Consider the following 13945-nt stretch of genomic DNA (forward strand, 5'->3'; position numbering starts at 1 on the left):
TATCCTTGTTTAAGTAGGCTCTACACCCCACGTGGGGCCCAAACTCACAGCCCTGAGATCAATGGTCACACGCTCTACTGACTGAGCCATCCAGGTGTCCCTAAACTTTTAAGATTCCAGCAGACAAATGCAAAGATCTACTTGTCCTGTGGCCACCCAGACAAGCCTTGTATGTAAGTTCTCTTACTTATGAAACCTGCCACTTACCCCTCTGGAGTGGCCTCTCTTCCGTGTCTCCCTGCCCTGAGTGTGGAGACTAGTTTCAGGTTACAGCTGGGAAGATCCCAGGGGCTTGGGCACAAGCCACTGCATTTGTGGATACGCCCTTATTTAGAAAAAGCATCTTGCAGATGTGATTATAAAGATCTGGAGATGAGGAGAGCATCCTGGCTTACCTGAAAGGGCCCATCACAAGGGTCTTTATAGGAAAGAGGCAGGGGGGCATGGGCAGGCGGAGAAGCCGTGTGAAGACAGAGTGTGGACATGCAGTCACAAGCCAGGGGACACAGGCAGCCCCTGAAGCTGAAGAGGCAAGGGGTTCCTCCCTGGAGCCTGTGGAAGGATCACAGCCCCACCCAGCACCACACCCTGATCTGACTTCTGGCTTCCAGAACTCGGGAGAGCCCATTTTTTGTTTTAAGCCACCAAAGGTGTGGAAATTTGTTACAGAAACACAAAGAATTAACACAGTCTGGGTGTCTTGTCACACCAGACAGCAGGATGTCCACCAGAGATCGTTGTCACGTCACGAGGACCTTGGAGCCATCTGCAGGTCCCACTCCAACCCTGGCCGAGGAAAGTCTGAGCACCAGGGAGGGCAGTCCTCCAAGGCACCGAGACACAGATATGCTGACATCTACACATTCTTCCCTTTTTTAAAAAGATTTTATTTATTTGTTTGACAGAGAAAGAGGGAGAGAGGGAGGGCACAAGCAAGGGCAGTGGCAGGCAGAGGGAGAGTAGGCCCCCCGCTGAGCAGGGAGCCCGATGTGGGGCTCGAACCCAGGACCCCGGATCATGACCTGAGCCGAAGGCAGACGCTTAACCCACTGAGCCCCCCAGGTGTCCCTGAAATCTACGCATTCTTAACCCAAAAGAGGTAAACAGATCACCTTCCGCGTGGTGCTAGGAGCCAACGCTTTCAAACTGGTAAGTTAAGAGTAAGAGTGAGGACTTCACTTGCCTTTCCTGGAGGAACTAACCACCAAATAGCACTTCTCTCTCCTGCCAGCGTCTCTCAGACGAGCGAGGAGGGGGGCGGGGGGGGGGCGGGAACGTCACTGCTCTGCCTTCTCAGGTTCTAGTGTGAACAAGGTGGGTTCCAACAACACAGCCTCTACCGCCCGGTACAGACTATGAGACGGCCTCTGGAGCACTCGCCCCGACAAGCCAGCTCTGGATCTGATGAAGCCTCTGTATGCGCTCACGTCGGTGGGGAATACCCAGGAAACGTGAGCACCACGGGGGTGTGACCAGCACAGCACCCCGAAACTCCCCAAGACCAATGCGCCACTTTCTTCCAAGAAATCAGCTGCTAGGAGGTACGAAGCCAGCACTGACCTGTAGCACTGAGGGACCTGTCCTGGGGGGGGGGGGAGAGTGACACTCATACAAAGGTCACTGGCCAACCCCAGACGCAGGTGGCACCTCGGGGCGCACAGGGATGGCCCTTCGGTTCTGCACTGAACCCGCACACTTGTTATACGAGGTTTTCTGTAATCCGTTTTGCCAGCTATCGAATGTTTTGCTTCGTTTTGCTTTTTTAGGGACACGGAGCCCAGAGCATTTGGTAACTATTTTGAGAATGTGAGGACGGATAGGGCAGCCCCAGATTCTGAGGCCAGAGCTGGAATGGCAAGCAATGGCCTGTGGTGGCCGGCGAGACGGGATATGCATGTCCAAGGGCCCATGACCTGCCTCCCCACACACGGTGCACTGTGGCCATGACAGGCGCCCATGTCAGTGAAGCTCGGACCCCAGGCAGCTTCAGGGTCTTTATTGGCCCTGGGCAGAGCGTCAGGGCAGGGGGCGTTGACCTAGGTGAGCAGCGGAGCCCCCGGCCAGGCTGGTTACCAGCTCAGCACCCCAGGGCAGTACTTGTCAATGAGGCCCTGGTAGTAGGGCCGCAGCGTGTCCACATCCGGCAGTTCCGGGCTCTTGGTGTAGAGGTCAAATTTGCTGCAGCAGGGAAAGGACAGTGCCTCATGAGGATGCCCCCAGCCCCTCCAGTCCCCTCACGCCCCCCCTCGGCCCCCCACAGGGACGGCCGTACTTAAACTCCTGCACCCAGGGAAGCATGGCCAGGTCCCGCTCACTGCACAGCTGCCGGTAGTCGCCGCCCGAGTGCCAGGGGTAGAAGGAGTGGAACCGGACGATGTAGAAGGCCTAGGGCAGAAGGAAGCCACGCCCAGCGAGCTCCCGGCGGAGGGGAGGGGGTTTGAGGGGGGGCGGGGAAGGTAGGGTGGCCGGACGGGCCCCTGCCCTCCACCTACCTCTGGGGGAAGAGAGAATTTGTTGAACTTCATCATCTGGTACATGTACTCTGCCGGAGACACGGTGTCACTCCTGGGCTCCCAGAGCCGTGCTCCCCCGCCGCCCCCGGGGCTCCCACCGTCCTCACCGCCCGCCCCGCCCCCGACTGGCCTCACCGTCATGGCCCCAGGACATGAGGACGTTCTCCAGGCCGCAGTGGGGCTGGTACATGCCGAGCTCTGTGCTGCAGGGACAGACAGAGGGTGAGGGCCCGGGAGCAAGGTGGGGAGGGGGGCCGGCGGCCGGGGGGGAGCACCTGTATTGGCCGGCGGCCGGGGAGGAGCACCTGTATCGGGGATCCTGGAGATCCGGGTTGTCCTGGAAGGTGGAGTCGCAGAAAACCACAGAGGCCTGGGGACGGCAGCCGACCGGGAAGGTGTCTCCAACCACCGCCCACTGTGGACAGGCAGCCACCTGCATGTGACTGGCCGGCCCACCTGGCGGGTTTCCAGAGCCCCGAGCCCCGGCTGTCCCAGTGGCACCCCTCCACCCCTGCCCTTACCTGGGGCTCCCCTGCCAGAACCAGGACCTTCCCCAAGTCATGCAGCAGCCCCACGAGGTGGAACCAGTCTGGGAGGGAGAGGGACAGAGCAGGCTAGTGGGGATGGCAAGACCAGGCGGAGGAGGAGGAGGAGGCTTGGGGCGCAGGGGTGAGGCCGGGAAATGGCCGAGACCCATCTGCCTTCCCACTGCGGCCCACCACAGGAGGGAGGCGCACCCTTGTCGGGGTGGGCTTTCCGGATGCCCTCAGCGGTCTGGAAGGCGTGGAAGGAGTTGGGGAAGTCCACGTCTGGGTCCGACTCGTCCACCAGCCCGTCCAGCATGTCCACGGCTTCCAAGACAGTCATTTTCTTGTAGGAGAAGCCCCCAAACTGGGTGTGCTAGGCCAGGAAGGGGAGGTCAGCACGGCCACGAGATTGGTTGGATCAGGGCCCGGCCCCTCTCCGTCCGTCCGTTCGGCCTGGGGAGGTGGGGGCTGGCAGGCGGGGAAGCTGCCAAGTACCTTCTTCCTGACGAAGTCCACGGTCTGCTGAGTGTGCATGAGCTTATACGTGGCAAAGACACGGTCCAGGAGCGGGCCAGACTGCAAGCCAGAGGTCAGCCAGCAGGCTCACCAGCCAGTCCCTGCCCTTCACACCTCTGGGGGCCACTGCTCCCGTCTCCCCAACTTGGCCCCAAAGATGTGAATGAGAGCACCCAAGAGAGGACCCTGAGCTGTGCAAAGTGGCAGGTGCTGCCCACCCCCCAGAAAGACGGGCCTGGGGTGGGGTGGGGCGGGGGCCAGGGTGGGGCCCTTACCCTGTAGTTCCGGAAGATGCCCTTGTCTTTGGCTACCTCGGGGTCCACATCAGGCCGGTAGACCAGGGAAGGGTCTGGGCCCTGCTTGGGTGGGGGATTACACCCATTTCACCGTCATGCCAGCTCCATGAGAAGTGAGGCCATCCCCGTGGGGACACCAGAGCCTAAGAGACCGACCAGCAGGGACGCCGGTGGCCAGCAGGGCACAGCCCCTCCTGAGCACACCCGCCATCGGAGGCAACCTCGCCATGGGTGTCCTTCTCTGCAAAACGGGCATCAGCCAGAGGCCTGCTTCTAGGGTGAGGCGGGAGTGCCCGGGAGGCCGCGTGCGAGCACACAGCACCAGCGGCCGGCACCTCCTTCTCGGGGCCTGGGTCTGCAGGGAGCCCAGGGGTGGGGCTGCTGACCTTTGCCCCAGCTAAGCCTAAACAGCAGGAGGAAGACAGGAAAGAGGGAGCCCTTTGACCCTTCGACCGGGACCAGCGGACTGGTGGGAACCAGCTGAGAGAGGGTGGGAGGCTGCCGCTCCTTCCCAGGAGGGACGTCCAGCCCAGGTGAGCAGGCCGTGGGGCCACACCGTGCTGGGTCTGGAGTACTCACCACAGCCGCCTTCATGTCGAGGGAGCAGAGCTGGCAGGTGGGTGAGAGTCCCCCGGGCCGTGTGCCCCTATATATGCCCACAGCTTACATAAGTGACCGGACACCACCCAGCCCCTTGGCCTTGGCCCTCGGTAATGAGTGACCATCCACCGTCCTCCTGGCCTCAGAAGTTAATGTGTCAGCACGGGAGCAGCTCCCGGTGCCCCAACCCCGGCCCCAGCCCCCTCTCCCCGACTTCGGCCTCCCTGAACCACTAACCTGCTCCGGATGGGTAGCCCTGAGTGGCGGCCAGCCTCCAGCGCTCCCTGCAGGGGTTTTAAACCCCACCCTGGCCACTGTAGGCCCCTCCCAACTGGTCCTGCAGACCCTGGACCCCACCCATCAGCCTCAGGCCCTGGGGATTCTGGGAAGTGCAGGAAGAGTCATTCTGACACTTGCTGAACAGGAGCGAAAGAGTTTATTCACCACCATTGCAATAGGGGAGAGAGAATCCAGCAAAGACAGTGGGGGGCTTGGCTGCGGTAAGCAGAGTGGGGTCAGTGGATGGAAAGTTGCTAAGGGCAGATCTCGAGGGTAGGGGGGATTCTCGCTAAGCCGTCTCACGGGAATCCTGCTGAAAGACCGGCCAGGTGATGGGATCTCAAGGGGCGGGGGGGGGGGGGGGGGTCCTTGCCTAATACTGGGTGAGGCCTGGTGGAGCCGTGGGGCTGCTTTGTCAAGGGTGGGCTCTTTGTCTGGCATTTGAGGTGAGCGGCTTGGCCTGGAGTCGGGGCAGAGGTGAATCCAGCTGGCGTTGACCGTACGTGAACCGGGGATGGGCACTGCGGACACAGTGGGAACCTAACTGAGGACACACGCCTGCCTGGGAGCTGACTGTGTCCAAGGAGGAGGCAGACACGCAGCAGACTAAGTCCTCGTCACCAATTGGCAAGGCCAGTGCTCTCAAAAAAGATGGGGGGGGGGTGTCCGAGTATGGTCAATGGGGGACACTGTCCTCCTCCACCTGCAGGGGTGTGGGTCAGAGCCCCCACTCAACGTCACTGAGGCAAGAAGACTGTGGGAGTGGGGGCTGCTCCTGCCTGTGCAGAGAATAAACTGGGGGCAGTGCTGGGCCCCCCTTGAAGATGGCGACGTGCAGCCTTTGCGGAGCTCTCCAGCGCGGCGCCGTCTGTGTCGTTGGTTTTGGTTTTCCTTCGAGGTTCCTTTCCCTCCCACTGTGGCGTCCGGCGGGAGGGGGTAGTTGTCGTTTCTTCGTGCTCGGCAAACGATGCTGAAGGCTTGGGGCTCCAGGGAGGTGACCAGAGCCTTCACCCACAGAAAAAGGAGCGAATGAACAGCCCACAGCGTTTGTCTGAGGAAGACGTGGCTGGTGGGGGCTCTGGGGAGCTTGGGTGCTGCCGCTGAAAGTCTGAGCGAGGCATCAGGTAGGAGGCCCCAGCGTGGCCTGGAGCTCAGGGGCCACTGGGAGGCCATATGTCACGGTGCAGGGATGCCTGGAGGTCTGCCGTCCATCCTGCTTTGAGGAAAATCCACCCCACACTGTGGAGTGCCAGGGCACATGGCACGGGACCTTGGGGGTCTGGTCACTCTGACCAGTGTGGGGGTGTCCCTGGCAGAAAAAACAGCGTACGTGGAGGACGGGACGATACACGGGCCCAGGACTGGCTGCCTTGGCGGGTGGGGGGTGGGTCTTGGCCACGTGGCGCCCTGACCGGTTTGACCCTCCTAGACCCCTCCTCTTCGTTTCTCCCCAATCCCCCTTGCCAGGTTCTCACTGCACGCGCTCCCTGCCCGCCCCTGCTGACACCCTTCAGTGGCTCTGAGGCCCGGCCGGCTGGCCTCTCCTGCCCTCACTCACTCACGCTGGTTCCAGCCTCTCTCAGCGGCTTTTTGGGGGTGGGTCCGCAGCCACACTCACAGCTTCTGTGGACTCAGGGCCTTGGCTCTCTCAGCGCCTTCCCCGAGACCTTTGATGCTTCCTCCAGGCAGCCTTTCCTGCCTGCTGTGCTCTGCTTCCCACCCTCCCTGCAGGGCCGGAGCCGGCCTGAACTGTCCCCTTGCCAGCTAACGGAGGGACGATGCCTTTTCTGGCCAGGCGGTTCCCAAGCCAGGAGAGCAAGCGCCAGGGTGGGAGCCCAGATGGGCGTTTCCAGGAGCCTCCCACCCTTAGGGGGCCCAGGGTCTCTGGGGAGCAGGCCTGCCCGCAACCCTGAGCACCCGTGACCTCTGTGGCTGTGGTTCCTGCTTCGAGAGGTGGGAGAATGCTGGCGCTCTCCTCGCAGGGTGACTGACAGATGTTGACAGATGAGGTGCGGTGAGAGCGTTTGCTGGTGCGGAGTACTAGAAACCACCTTTCTCCAGGACGCCCCGGGGGGGTTGGCTCTGGTGCTTAAGCATCTGCCTTCTGCTCAGGTCATGATCTCAGTGTGCTGGGACTGAGCCCCGTGTTGAGTCTCGTGTCGGGCTCCGTACTTGACTGGGCATCTGCTTCTCCCTCTCACTCTCCCTCTGTGCGCTCTCTCTCTCAAATAAATTAAAAATATTGTAAAAGAAAAGAAAAGAAAAGAAACCACCTTTCTGAACCCTGGGTGATGCCTGCCTGATGGGGGCGGGGTGGGGAGGGGTGGATATCAGTGATAGGGAACTAACAAAGAAAGGCTCAGGGATCACAAATCAAACCTAAAGGCCCAACCTGGGGCGAATATACGCCGAATGCACCAGCGATCCTGCTCCAACCTTTAAAGGCCAATCTGCCTCCCGAAATTCTTGACAAGCCTGCTCCAGCCTCCCCCTGTCCCCGTGCCTGCCCCCAGTGGGTCCCCAGGCTGGGCAGGGTGGGGTCAGGGAGACTCTGCTGCCTGTGTGCCCCCCGCCCGTGTTTGGCCATCCTACCCCCAGGTGAGGTGGTGATGGTTCCAACTTCATGGACCTCTTTGGGTGGGGAGAGCATCCCCCCCAGCCCCGCCCTGCCCTGAGGGATGGGAAGGGGCCTTCGCTGGGTGCTGCCCTGCCCTGGAATGCCCCAGTGTACCTCCAGAAACTCAACGCCTTCTCCCAGGGTCCCCAGCTACTGGGCTAGAGATCCAGGGAAGGGTCTCCCTTTTCGCCTCAAGCCCAGGCCCCAGCGTTGGCAACGGGGGCAACACGGTTCCCAACAGGGCCTGTCCTCCCTTTCCCCTGGCCCTGGGGACGGGGACCCCAGTGGGGTCCTCCTCCCTGCTGCCCTCCCAGTCTCGAGGGCACAGGGAGTGGAAGAGCGGGGGACCTGGGACAGTCCGAGTGTGCGCGCCCAAAGTCAGGTTGAGTCTGATGATGTCAGGATGGGCGGGGGTGGGGGACACCCTGGCTTCCGCTCCACATCCTTGGGCAGACCCTGCCCCTCTGAAACCCTTTTTAGAGGTACGGACTCGGCCTGCGGATCTGCTTGGGTCCACACATGTGCGTGGGTTTCCGCATCCAAAGCTGTTTAAGGGTGCTCGCTACAGAACCTGGTGGGGTGGGGCCTGCGCACTGTTCCGCTGACTGGGGTGTGCAGGAGGTCCAGGGGCTGGGTGGGGGCTGGGTGGGGGCTGGGGGCCCAGGCGCAGCTCCGGGACGGAGGTATAGCATCCTGGCGGGTCCAGGCGTGGGGATGGCCCTCTCCACCTCAGCCGTAGCTGTGGGGGCTGCTGGGGTCCATAGGGGCTGAGTCCCGTGGGCCAGCTGACCCAACCAGCTGCCATAGGCGGTGGCTGAGGTTCTGCACTTGGCAGGTGCCCAGCACACAGCCCACCCGCAGGAGCTGGGCTCGGGACCTGCGGGGGCCCAGGTGCCGGGGGGGGCCGCCCCGGAGAGGCCGCCCCAGAGCAGGGGCTCGGCTGGCGCTCCTCTGTGGATGCAGGGCCTGCTGTAGCCTCCAGACCACACGCCGAGGTGCGGGGTGACGAGGCTTCAGGCCACTGGAAGGGGTCCTGGCTGGGGGCGCCCTGCAGAGGGGATGGAGGAAGTAAACCTGACGGCCCAACTCTTCCGAGACCCCCCACACCCACGCACTTTCCCCTCCACACAGGCCTGGGGTCGCGGGCAGGGGAAGCCCAGTTTCCCCAGCAGCCTGGAGAACGGCCAGGGGAAGCCCACAGCACCCCTCCACGCGCACACACAGCCTGGAGCACGGCCAGGGGAAGCCCATGGTCCCTCTGGAGCGCTGGGCTTGGGTCCTGTCTCCCAGCCACCTCAGCAGCCCAGGTCACAAGGCCATTCGCCTGTGCAGGGCACATGCCTCCCTGGGCAAAGGGCAGTGCTGGCCTCTGTGGGTCACTGTGTTCATGACCCGCATGACCCCCCACCTTCCCAGCCCTCCACTCGGGGGTTGGGGAAAGGTGGGCAATCCTGGGGATCCCTCCAGCCTCCCCTCTCTTAGCCAACCTCTCCTTGAGAGGGTTGTTCTACCAACGGGGGAAGGGAGCGCCCTAGGAGGGAGGGACACAGAGGGGCCTCTTGCCCTGCTCAGGATTTGCTGAAGGCTTATTTTCTGGCCCTTGATTTGGGAGGTAAGCCTTAGCAGCAGGTGGGGGGTTTCCCCAATGCTGGAGGAATGGGAGGAGGGGGGTACTGGGGAGGGTGACAGAGGGTCCCTCCCGGGGCATTCTTATTTCCTTCCCTGTGGGCCACGGTTTGGGCTGGTGTGAACTCCACTCACCTGGGTGGGGCAGGCCTCTGGGTCCTGCCTGGGCTGCGGGGCAGCGTGCCTGGGAACAGCAGGTAGAGGAGGCTGATGCAACCAAAGGCAACCGTCAGGAGCCGGGCCATGGCGGGCGGGGCTGGAGGGAGTGTGAGCCAGGCAGGTGTGGGGGACCGATGGCCCTCACCTCCACCACCCCCTTCCCCAGCCCCATTGGGAAGCCCTGGTGATCAGATGCACAGGCGTGGGGACTGGCAAGCTCTTACCTGAGTCTGTCCGTGGCAGATAGGTGTCAGGAGAGAAGCAGCCGGTGGGTTTGGTGTTGGCTGGGCAGGGAGCACCTGGCTGGTGGGGAACCTCCCCAGTCAGCGTGTGGTCTGCGGTTGGTGGGTTGGTCTGGGGCCTGCCTGGGACCCGGCCTCAGCACCTCCCAGACTAAATAGTTTTTCCAGGAGGAGGCGGAGCCGGATGCCCCAGCTGGGCAGGAAGCCCAGCCCTCCTGCTCACGACTCCTGCCCAGCCCATTGGGCAGCACGGAGGGTGCAGACAAGGGGGTAGACTGACAGAAGCCCCATCCCGCTGGGAAGTGCTCCGACTGGCCAGGGCCCCCATGGCTACCAACCTCTGGCGCCGTCTGGTGGAGAGGACTGTCTGGCAGCCTGGGGATCTTGCCCATGGAAGGAGTGGGTGTGCGTGGGGTGGGGGGTTGCTGTCCCCCAGGCCGGGTCCCACCCCCAGACGCCTGCCCTGCCTGGTGGCCTGGGGATCTGGCAGAATCATGTGAGTGGACAACAGCACTCTAGCTGGTCAGTTCCGCACCGAGGTGATTTGGAGACCCTCCCTCCAGACCCCCACAGCTGTGTTCTGAAAAATCCCCACCCTCTTTCCCTATTACTGAAGTAGTAAATGGGTTTTGTATGAAATTTAAATAAGTAAAACGTGAGGCCCTGCATTGCCTTTCTCTTCTGCACACTAGTGTGTTACGCTGGGGCAGGTGGTGGTGGTGTATCACACGGTGTTTGTAAGTAAAAACATATGTATGTACAGAGAGAGACCTCCAGGCCCTCCTCCTATATGTAGGCGTTCTGTAACTTCTTTTTTTTTTTTTTTTAAGATTTTATTTATTTATTTGACAGAGATCACAAGTACGCAGAGAGGCAGGCAGAGAGAGAGAGAAGAAGGGAAGCAGGCTCCCACGGAGCAGAGAGCCCAATGCGGGGCTTGATCCCAGGACCCCAGGATCATGACCCGAGCCGAAGGCAGAGGCTTAACCCACTGAGCCCCTGTTCTGTAACTTCTTTTTTTTTTTTTAAAGATTTTATTTATTTATTTGAGGGAGAGAGAGAGAGAGACAGAGTGAGAGAGCATGAGAGGGGAGGTCAGAGGGAGAAGCAGACTCCTCATGGAGCTGGGAGCCTGATGTGGGACTCGATCCCAGGACTCCGGGATCATGACCTGAGCCGAAGGCAGTCCGCTTAACCCACTGAGCCACCCAGGCGCCCTGTTCTGTAACTTCTTAATTGATCTTTTATTAATGAAGAATTAGGCGATGTCTGGTCTTTTCAAGAGCAAGAACCCTTCTGTTGTGAGCTCAGAGAAGTGTCTGGATAGGATCCTTTGCTAGGAGGGGAAATTCTGTTTGAAGGTGAAGCTGTGTTTGTGTTGACAGATAGTGCCAAGCCGTTCTCCACAAAACTTGTGCCGTCCACTCAACTGCTGATGGGCGTGGCGTTGGCCGTTCTTTGGGCCTTTGTCAATCTGAGAAGGGACAGTTACCCCATCCCCCCCAAGATGTTTCTTTGATCATCAGAGCGTCTCTGTGTCCATTCCCATTTCCTCCTCTGTCTTAGCTGCTCCAGTCCTGCTGCCTCTGTCAAGTCACCACGGATGACGTGGTCACTCTCTGTGCCTCCTGCTGCGTGCACTGCAGGAGCTCAGTAAACACTTGCTGGGTGAATAAATCGACAAGTGTTGAACGCATGGCGTGTTGGAGAGTTTGGTTTACATCCTGAAGAAGGTAGGGAAGCACCAGCAGCCATTCTGGTTTCTGTTTGTGTATTTATTTTTACCACCTGGGGAGGAGAGTGAAACCATCATCGTTACAGTAGGGAAGTGCGATGGGGCAGGAGGGGTGCCTGGGTCTGAGAGGAACTGAGCGACACGGGGGCAGGCGAGGAGGGTGGGCCCTTCTAGTTGCCCAAGCGGGAAGCCCCTAGTGAGATAGGGTGGGTTTGGCCGCCTGGGGTCATCCTGGCAGAGGGGTCTGGCTGCCCTCTAGCCTCGTGGGCCTGGGGCTGAAGAGAGAGAAGAGCTGGATGGAACACAGGCCTGGGAGTTTCATAAATGGCAAGGCCGTGGGAGGCGAGAGGTGTGGTGAGCTCTGCCCCCAGACAGTGCAGAAAGAGGACCGAAGCCGCATGCTAGCTCTGGAGGGACAACCCGGGAAGGGGTGGGCAGAGGACCCCGGGACAGCCAGCCCCTTCCCCACAATCTGTCCGCTGCAGTCTGCCATCTTTCCAAAACTCAGAGGTGATCGTACTACTCACTCCTCCAATAAAGAAAAAATTAGATCAAAATTCCTTGCCTCTGGGAGATTTTTTGATCCAGTAAAGTGAAGGTAAACTCAGCTCACAGGCCTGTGGCTCTGTGCCTTCTTTCTTTCAGAGTACTTGCTGCCACCACGGGCGTGTGCTCCCATCTCCCTCCAAACCCCAGACGCATGGGGTGTCCTCTGCCCCCCTCCAAGTCCCTGCGACTGGATGAGAGGCCCCCTCTGTGGCCCCACAGCCCTCTGGACAGCACATCTCGCGGTCCTTGCTGTGTGTAACGGTGCGTGTCCTCCAAGGCCAGACCCGAGGCTACCTTCAGTTACACTCAGTTGCAGGAGCTGCTTGCCTGTGGAAGTTCGCAAGAAGCCCAGAGGTTCCCCTGGTGAGCGGGGGACTGACCGGGCCACAGAAGGCAGGTGTGCTGGTGACACTGGCAGGATGCTTTAGAGAAGAAATGTGCGTGGGACAAGGAAAGCTAGTGTGGAGGCCGGCTGGGGAAGCGCTTGAAAAGAGCTTTTGCTTGAATGTTTTAAGGTGGGGAGGTTGAGTGTAATCCTCATGGCCAGGATCTGTAGAGAGGGCACGAGTGAGGAGGGGGCCACTGAGAGGGAACCGCAGGCAGTGGGGAGGTGGGGGGGAGGGGCGGAGTGGAAGGAGGAGTTGGGGTGTGAGGGGGCAGAACTGGGGTTTGGTGCTGCAGCAGAAGGCCTCCCATCTGATGGCTTTGTTCTCTCTGTGAAGGAGGGGCAGTGGGGTCGTCTCTGAAACATAGCAGGTGGGGTCAGAGGCTGACCAGACGTCAGCAGGCCAGGCAGTGGGAGGAGTGTCCGCGATGTCTTCATGGCCACTCTGCACTATAGGGGTGCGGGGCTGTGCATGGCTGGGGTTTGCCAGGTGGGGACAGCGTAAACAAAGTCAGAGAGGCGGGGGCTGTCGAGGACATGGGCAGGATGATGGGCGATCGGAGCCGCAGTGGGTGGTAAAAGGAGCGAAAGAGGAAGCCAGGGAGAGTCATTCCCTGCAGGAGGGTTTCACCTGCTGGAGAGAAGAGGTAAGGGGGGGGGCACGGTGCCCCAGAAGAGGGGGAAGCAGGCAGAAGCACGTGCCTCTGAGGGTGACACGGACAATACAGTGGTCAGGAGACTTGGATGGCGAGAAACTCAGTGGAGGGTAGCATGGTCTGGAAGGGACCCCAGACCTACCCTCGACCCTATGGAACCTCTGAGACGGCTGCAAGGAATGGGCTCCTTAGGGCCTGAGGGTGGGGGACTGGGACACAGGGTCTCCACAGTCTCTGACGGACAGCTGGCCCTGGACTCAGGCGCCAGGCCAGGGGCCTTTCCAGGGACCCTGCCTGCCCGTGCACAGCTCACTGGTGTGGTAATGTGGAGGTGAGGACCTATTTGGGTCTAAGTGACAGAAACCAGCTCAAGCCACCTGGGGTCAAAGGGAGGGTTTCTCAGCCTGTGGACCCAATACCCAACAGAAGCAGAGGTGTGGCCCAGGCGGGGGAGCCGGGGGAGCTCCGGGCCGTCTCACACCCTCTGCAGCCGGCTCCTGCCGGGGAGGGGCCCGTGGGTGGGGGCGGGGGCTCCCTCCCCGGGTTCCCGCGCAGCCTGGCACCAGAGAGCAAGCCCAGTCCCGCCAGCCCCACATCTCCAGCTCCTCTCCCAGCACGCCCTGCCCGAGACCCCGTGGCCCCCTCGGCCACCCCTGCGCACTGCGGGGAGGCCCCGGCCGGCCCTCGCCCTGGGGGGGGGGGTGCGGCCTCCTGCCAGGCACCGCACCGGCCTGCAGGTGCTCTCAGCTCCGACGCTGGTCCTCACAGCGGGACGGGCAGCGCACCTCTTCAAAGGACACCCCACCCGGATGGGGCTTCCAAGTGGGGCCCGAGCCCTCCTCGGGCCGCGAACCCCAAGGGCGAGGGCTGAGTCCTCCCCCGCAATCGCCAGGTTGGCAGCTCCTCAGGGGACCGCCCCGGGCTCGTCCTGTGCCCCGGGCTTGGGAGATCCGGGGGCAGGCCAGGGCCCTTCTGCCTCCCTCCAAACTGACCGCGCCGGGGTACAGCGGGATCCCCGGGCGCTCACAGGAGCGAGGCCCGGCCCGTCTCCACCACGGCGTAGGAGCCGGGAGCTCGAGGCCGGCTCCGATCCCAGCCGCGCCTGCCGCTGACCCGCGCGAGCTGCCGTCGCTGTCAGCGCCGGGGGGGCGGGGCCGGTAGGGTTCCCGCCCCCCGGGAACCGAGCCCGCGCCGACTGGCCCAATGGGAGCCGGCAGCTCCGGGCCCCGCCCACGTAGGGGGCGG

At 61.7% G+C, this 13945-nt stretch overlaps 2 protein-coding genes across 5 annotated transcripts; both read right to left on the reverse strand.

Annotated features, from left to right (window-relative positions):
* Window positions 1-877: 877 nt before the first annotated feature.
* Window positions 878-4543, reverse strand: MIOX (myo-inositol oxygenase). Of its 4 annotated transcripts, XM_080811768.1 has the most exons (10): window positions 4432-4536; window positions 3832-3915; window positions 3536-3616; window positions 3251-3413; window positions 3035-3102; window positions 2819-2928; window positions 2649-2716; window positions 2493-2542; window positions 2273-2385; window positions 878-2178 (listed from the first exon to the last, which is right to left on the reverse strand). In XM_080811768.1, the coding sequence occupies exons 1-10, from the start codon at window positions 4444-4446 to the stop codon at window positions 2070-2072; spliced, it is 861 nt and encodes a 286-aa protein (XP_080667894.1). In that variant the 5' UTR covers window positions 4447-4536; the 3' UTR covers window positions 878-2069. The 4 variants fall into 4 exon arrangements, with proteins under 4 accessions (XP_080667894.1, XP_080667893.1, XP_080667891.1 ...); XM_080811767.1 differs by having other exon boundaries at window positions 884-2178; window positions 2273-2542; window positions 3536-3559; window positions 4432-4543; XM_080811765.1 differs by having other exon boundaries at window positions 884-2178; window positions 2273-2542; window positions 4432-4541.
* Window positions 4544-4876: 333 nt separating this feature from the next.
* Window positions 4877-9595, reverse strand: ADM2 (adrenomedullin 2). Its single transcript, XM_080811857.1, has 3 exons — window positions 9358-9595; window positions 9110-9230; window positions 4877-8396 (listed from the first exon to the last, which is right to left on the reverse strand). The coding sequence occupies exons 2-3, from the start codon at window positions 9217-9219 to the stop codon at window positions 8078-8080; spliced, it is 429 nt and encodes a 142-aa protein (XP_080667983.1). The 5' UTR covers window positions 9220-9230; window positions 9358-9595; the 3' UTR covers window positions 4877-8077.
* Window positions 9596-13945: the final 4350 nt, after the last annotated feature.

Source organism: Martes martes (assembly GCF_963455335.1).
Source record: "Martes martes genome assembly, chromosome: 8".
NCBI classification, from domain to species: domain Eukaryota; kingdom Metazoa; phylum Chordata; class Mammalia; order Carnivora; family Mustelidae; genus Martes; species Martes martes.

Excerpts from the sequence above, each read along its gene's own strand:
- ADM2 (XM_080811857.1), bottom strand. The coding sequence starts at position 9,219 with ATGGCCCGGCTCCTGACGGTTGCCTTTGGTTGCATCAGCCTCCTCTAC. Across the intron at positions 8,397-9,109 it reads CAGAGGCCTGCCCCACCCAG|GGCGCCCCCAGCCAGGACCC; the intron begins GTGAGTGGAGTT and ends TCCCCTCTGCAG.
- MIOX (XM_080811765.1), bottom strand. Across the intron at positions 3,103-3,250 it reads GAAAGCCCACCCCGACAAGG|ACTGGTTCCACCTCGTGGGG; the intron begins GTGCGCCTCCCT and ends TCTCCCTCCCAG. Across the intron at positions 2,929-3,034 it reads TTCTGGCAGGGGAGCCCCAG|TGGGCGGTGGTTGGAGACAC; the intron begins GTAAGGGCAGGG and ends GCCTGTCCACAG.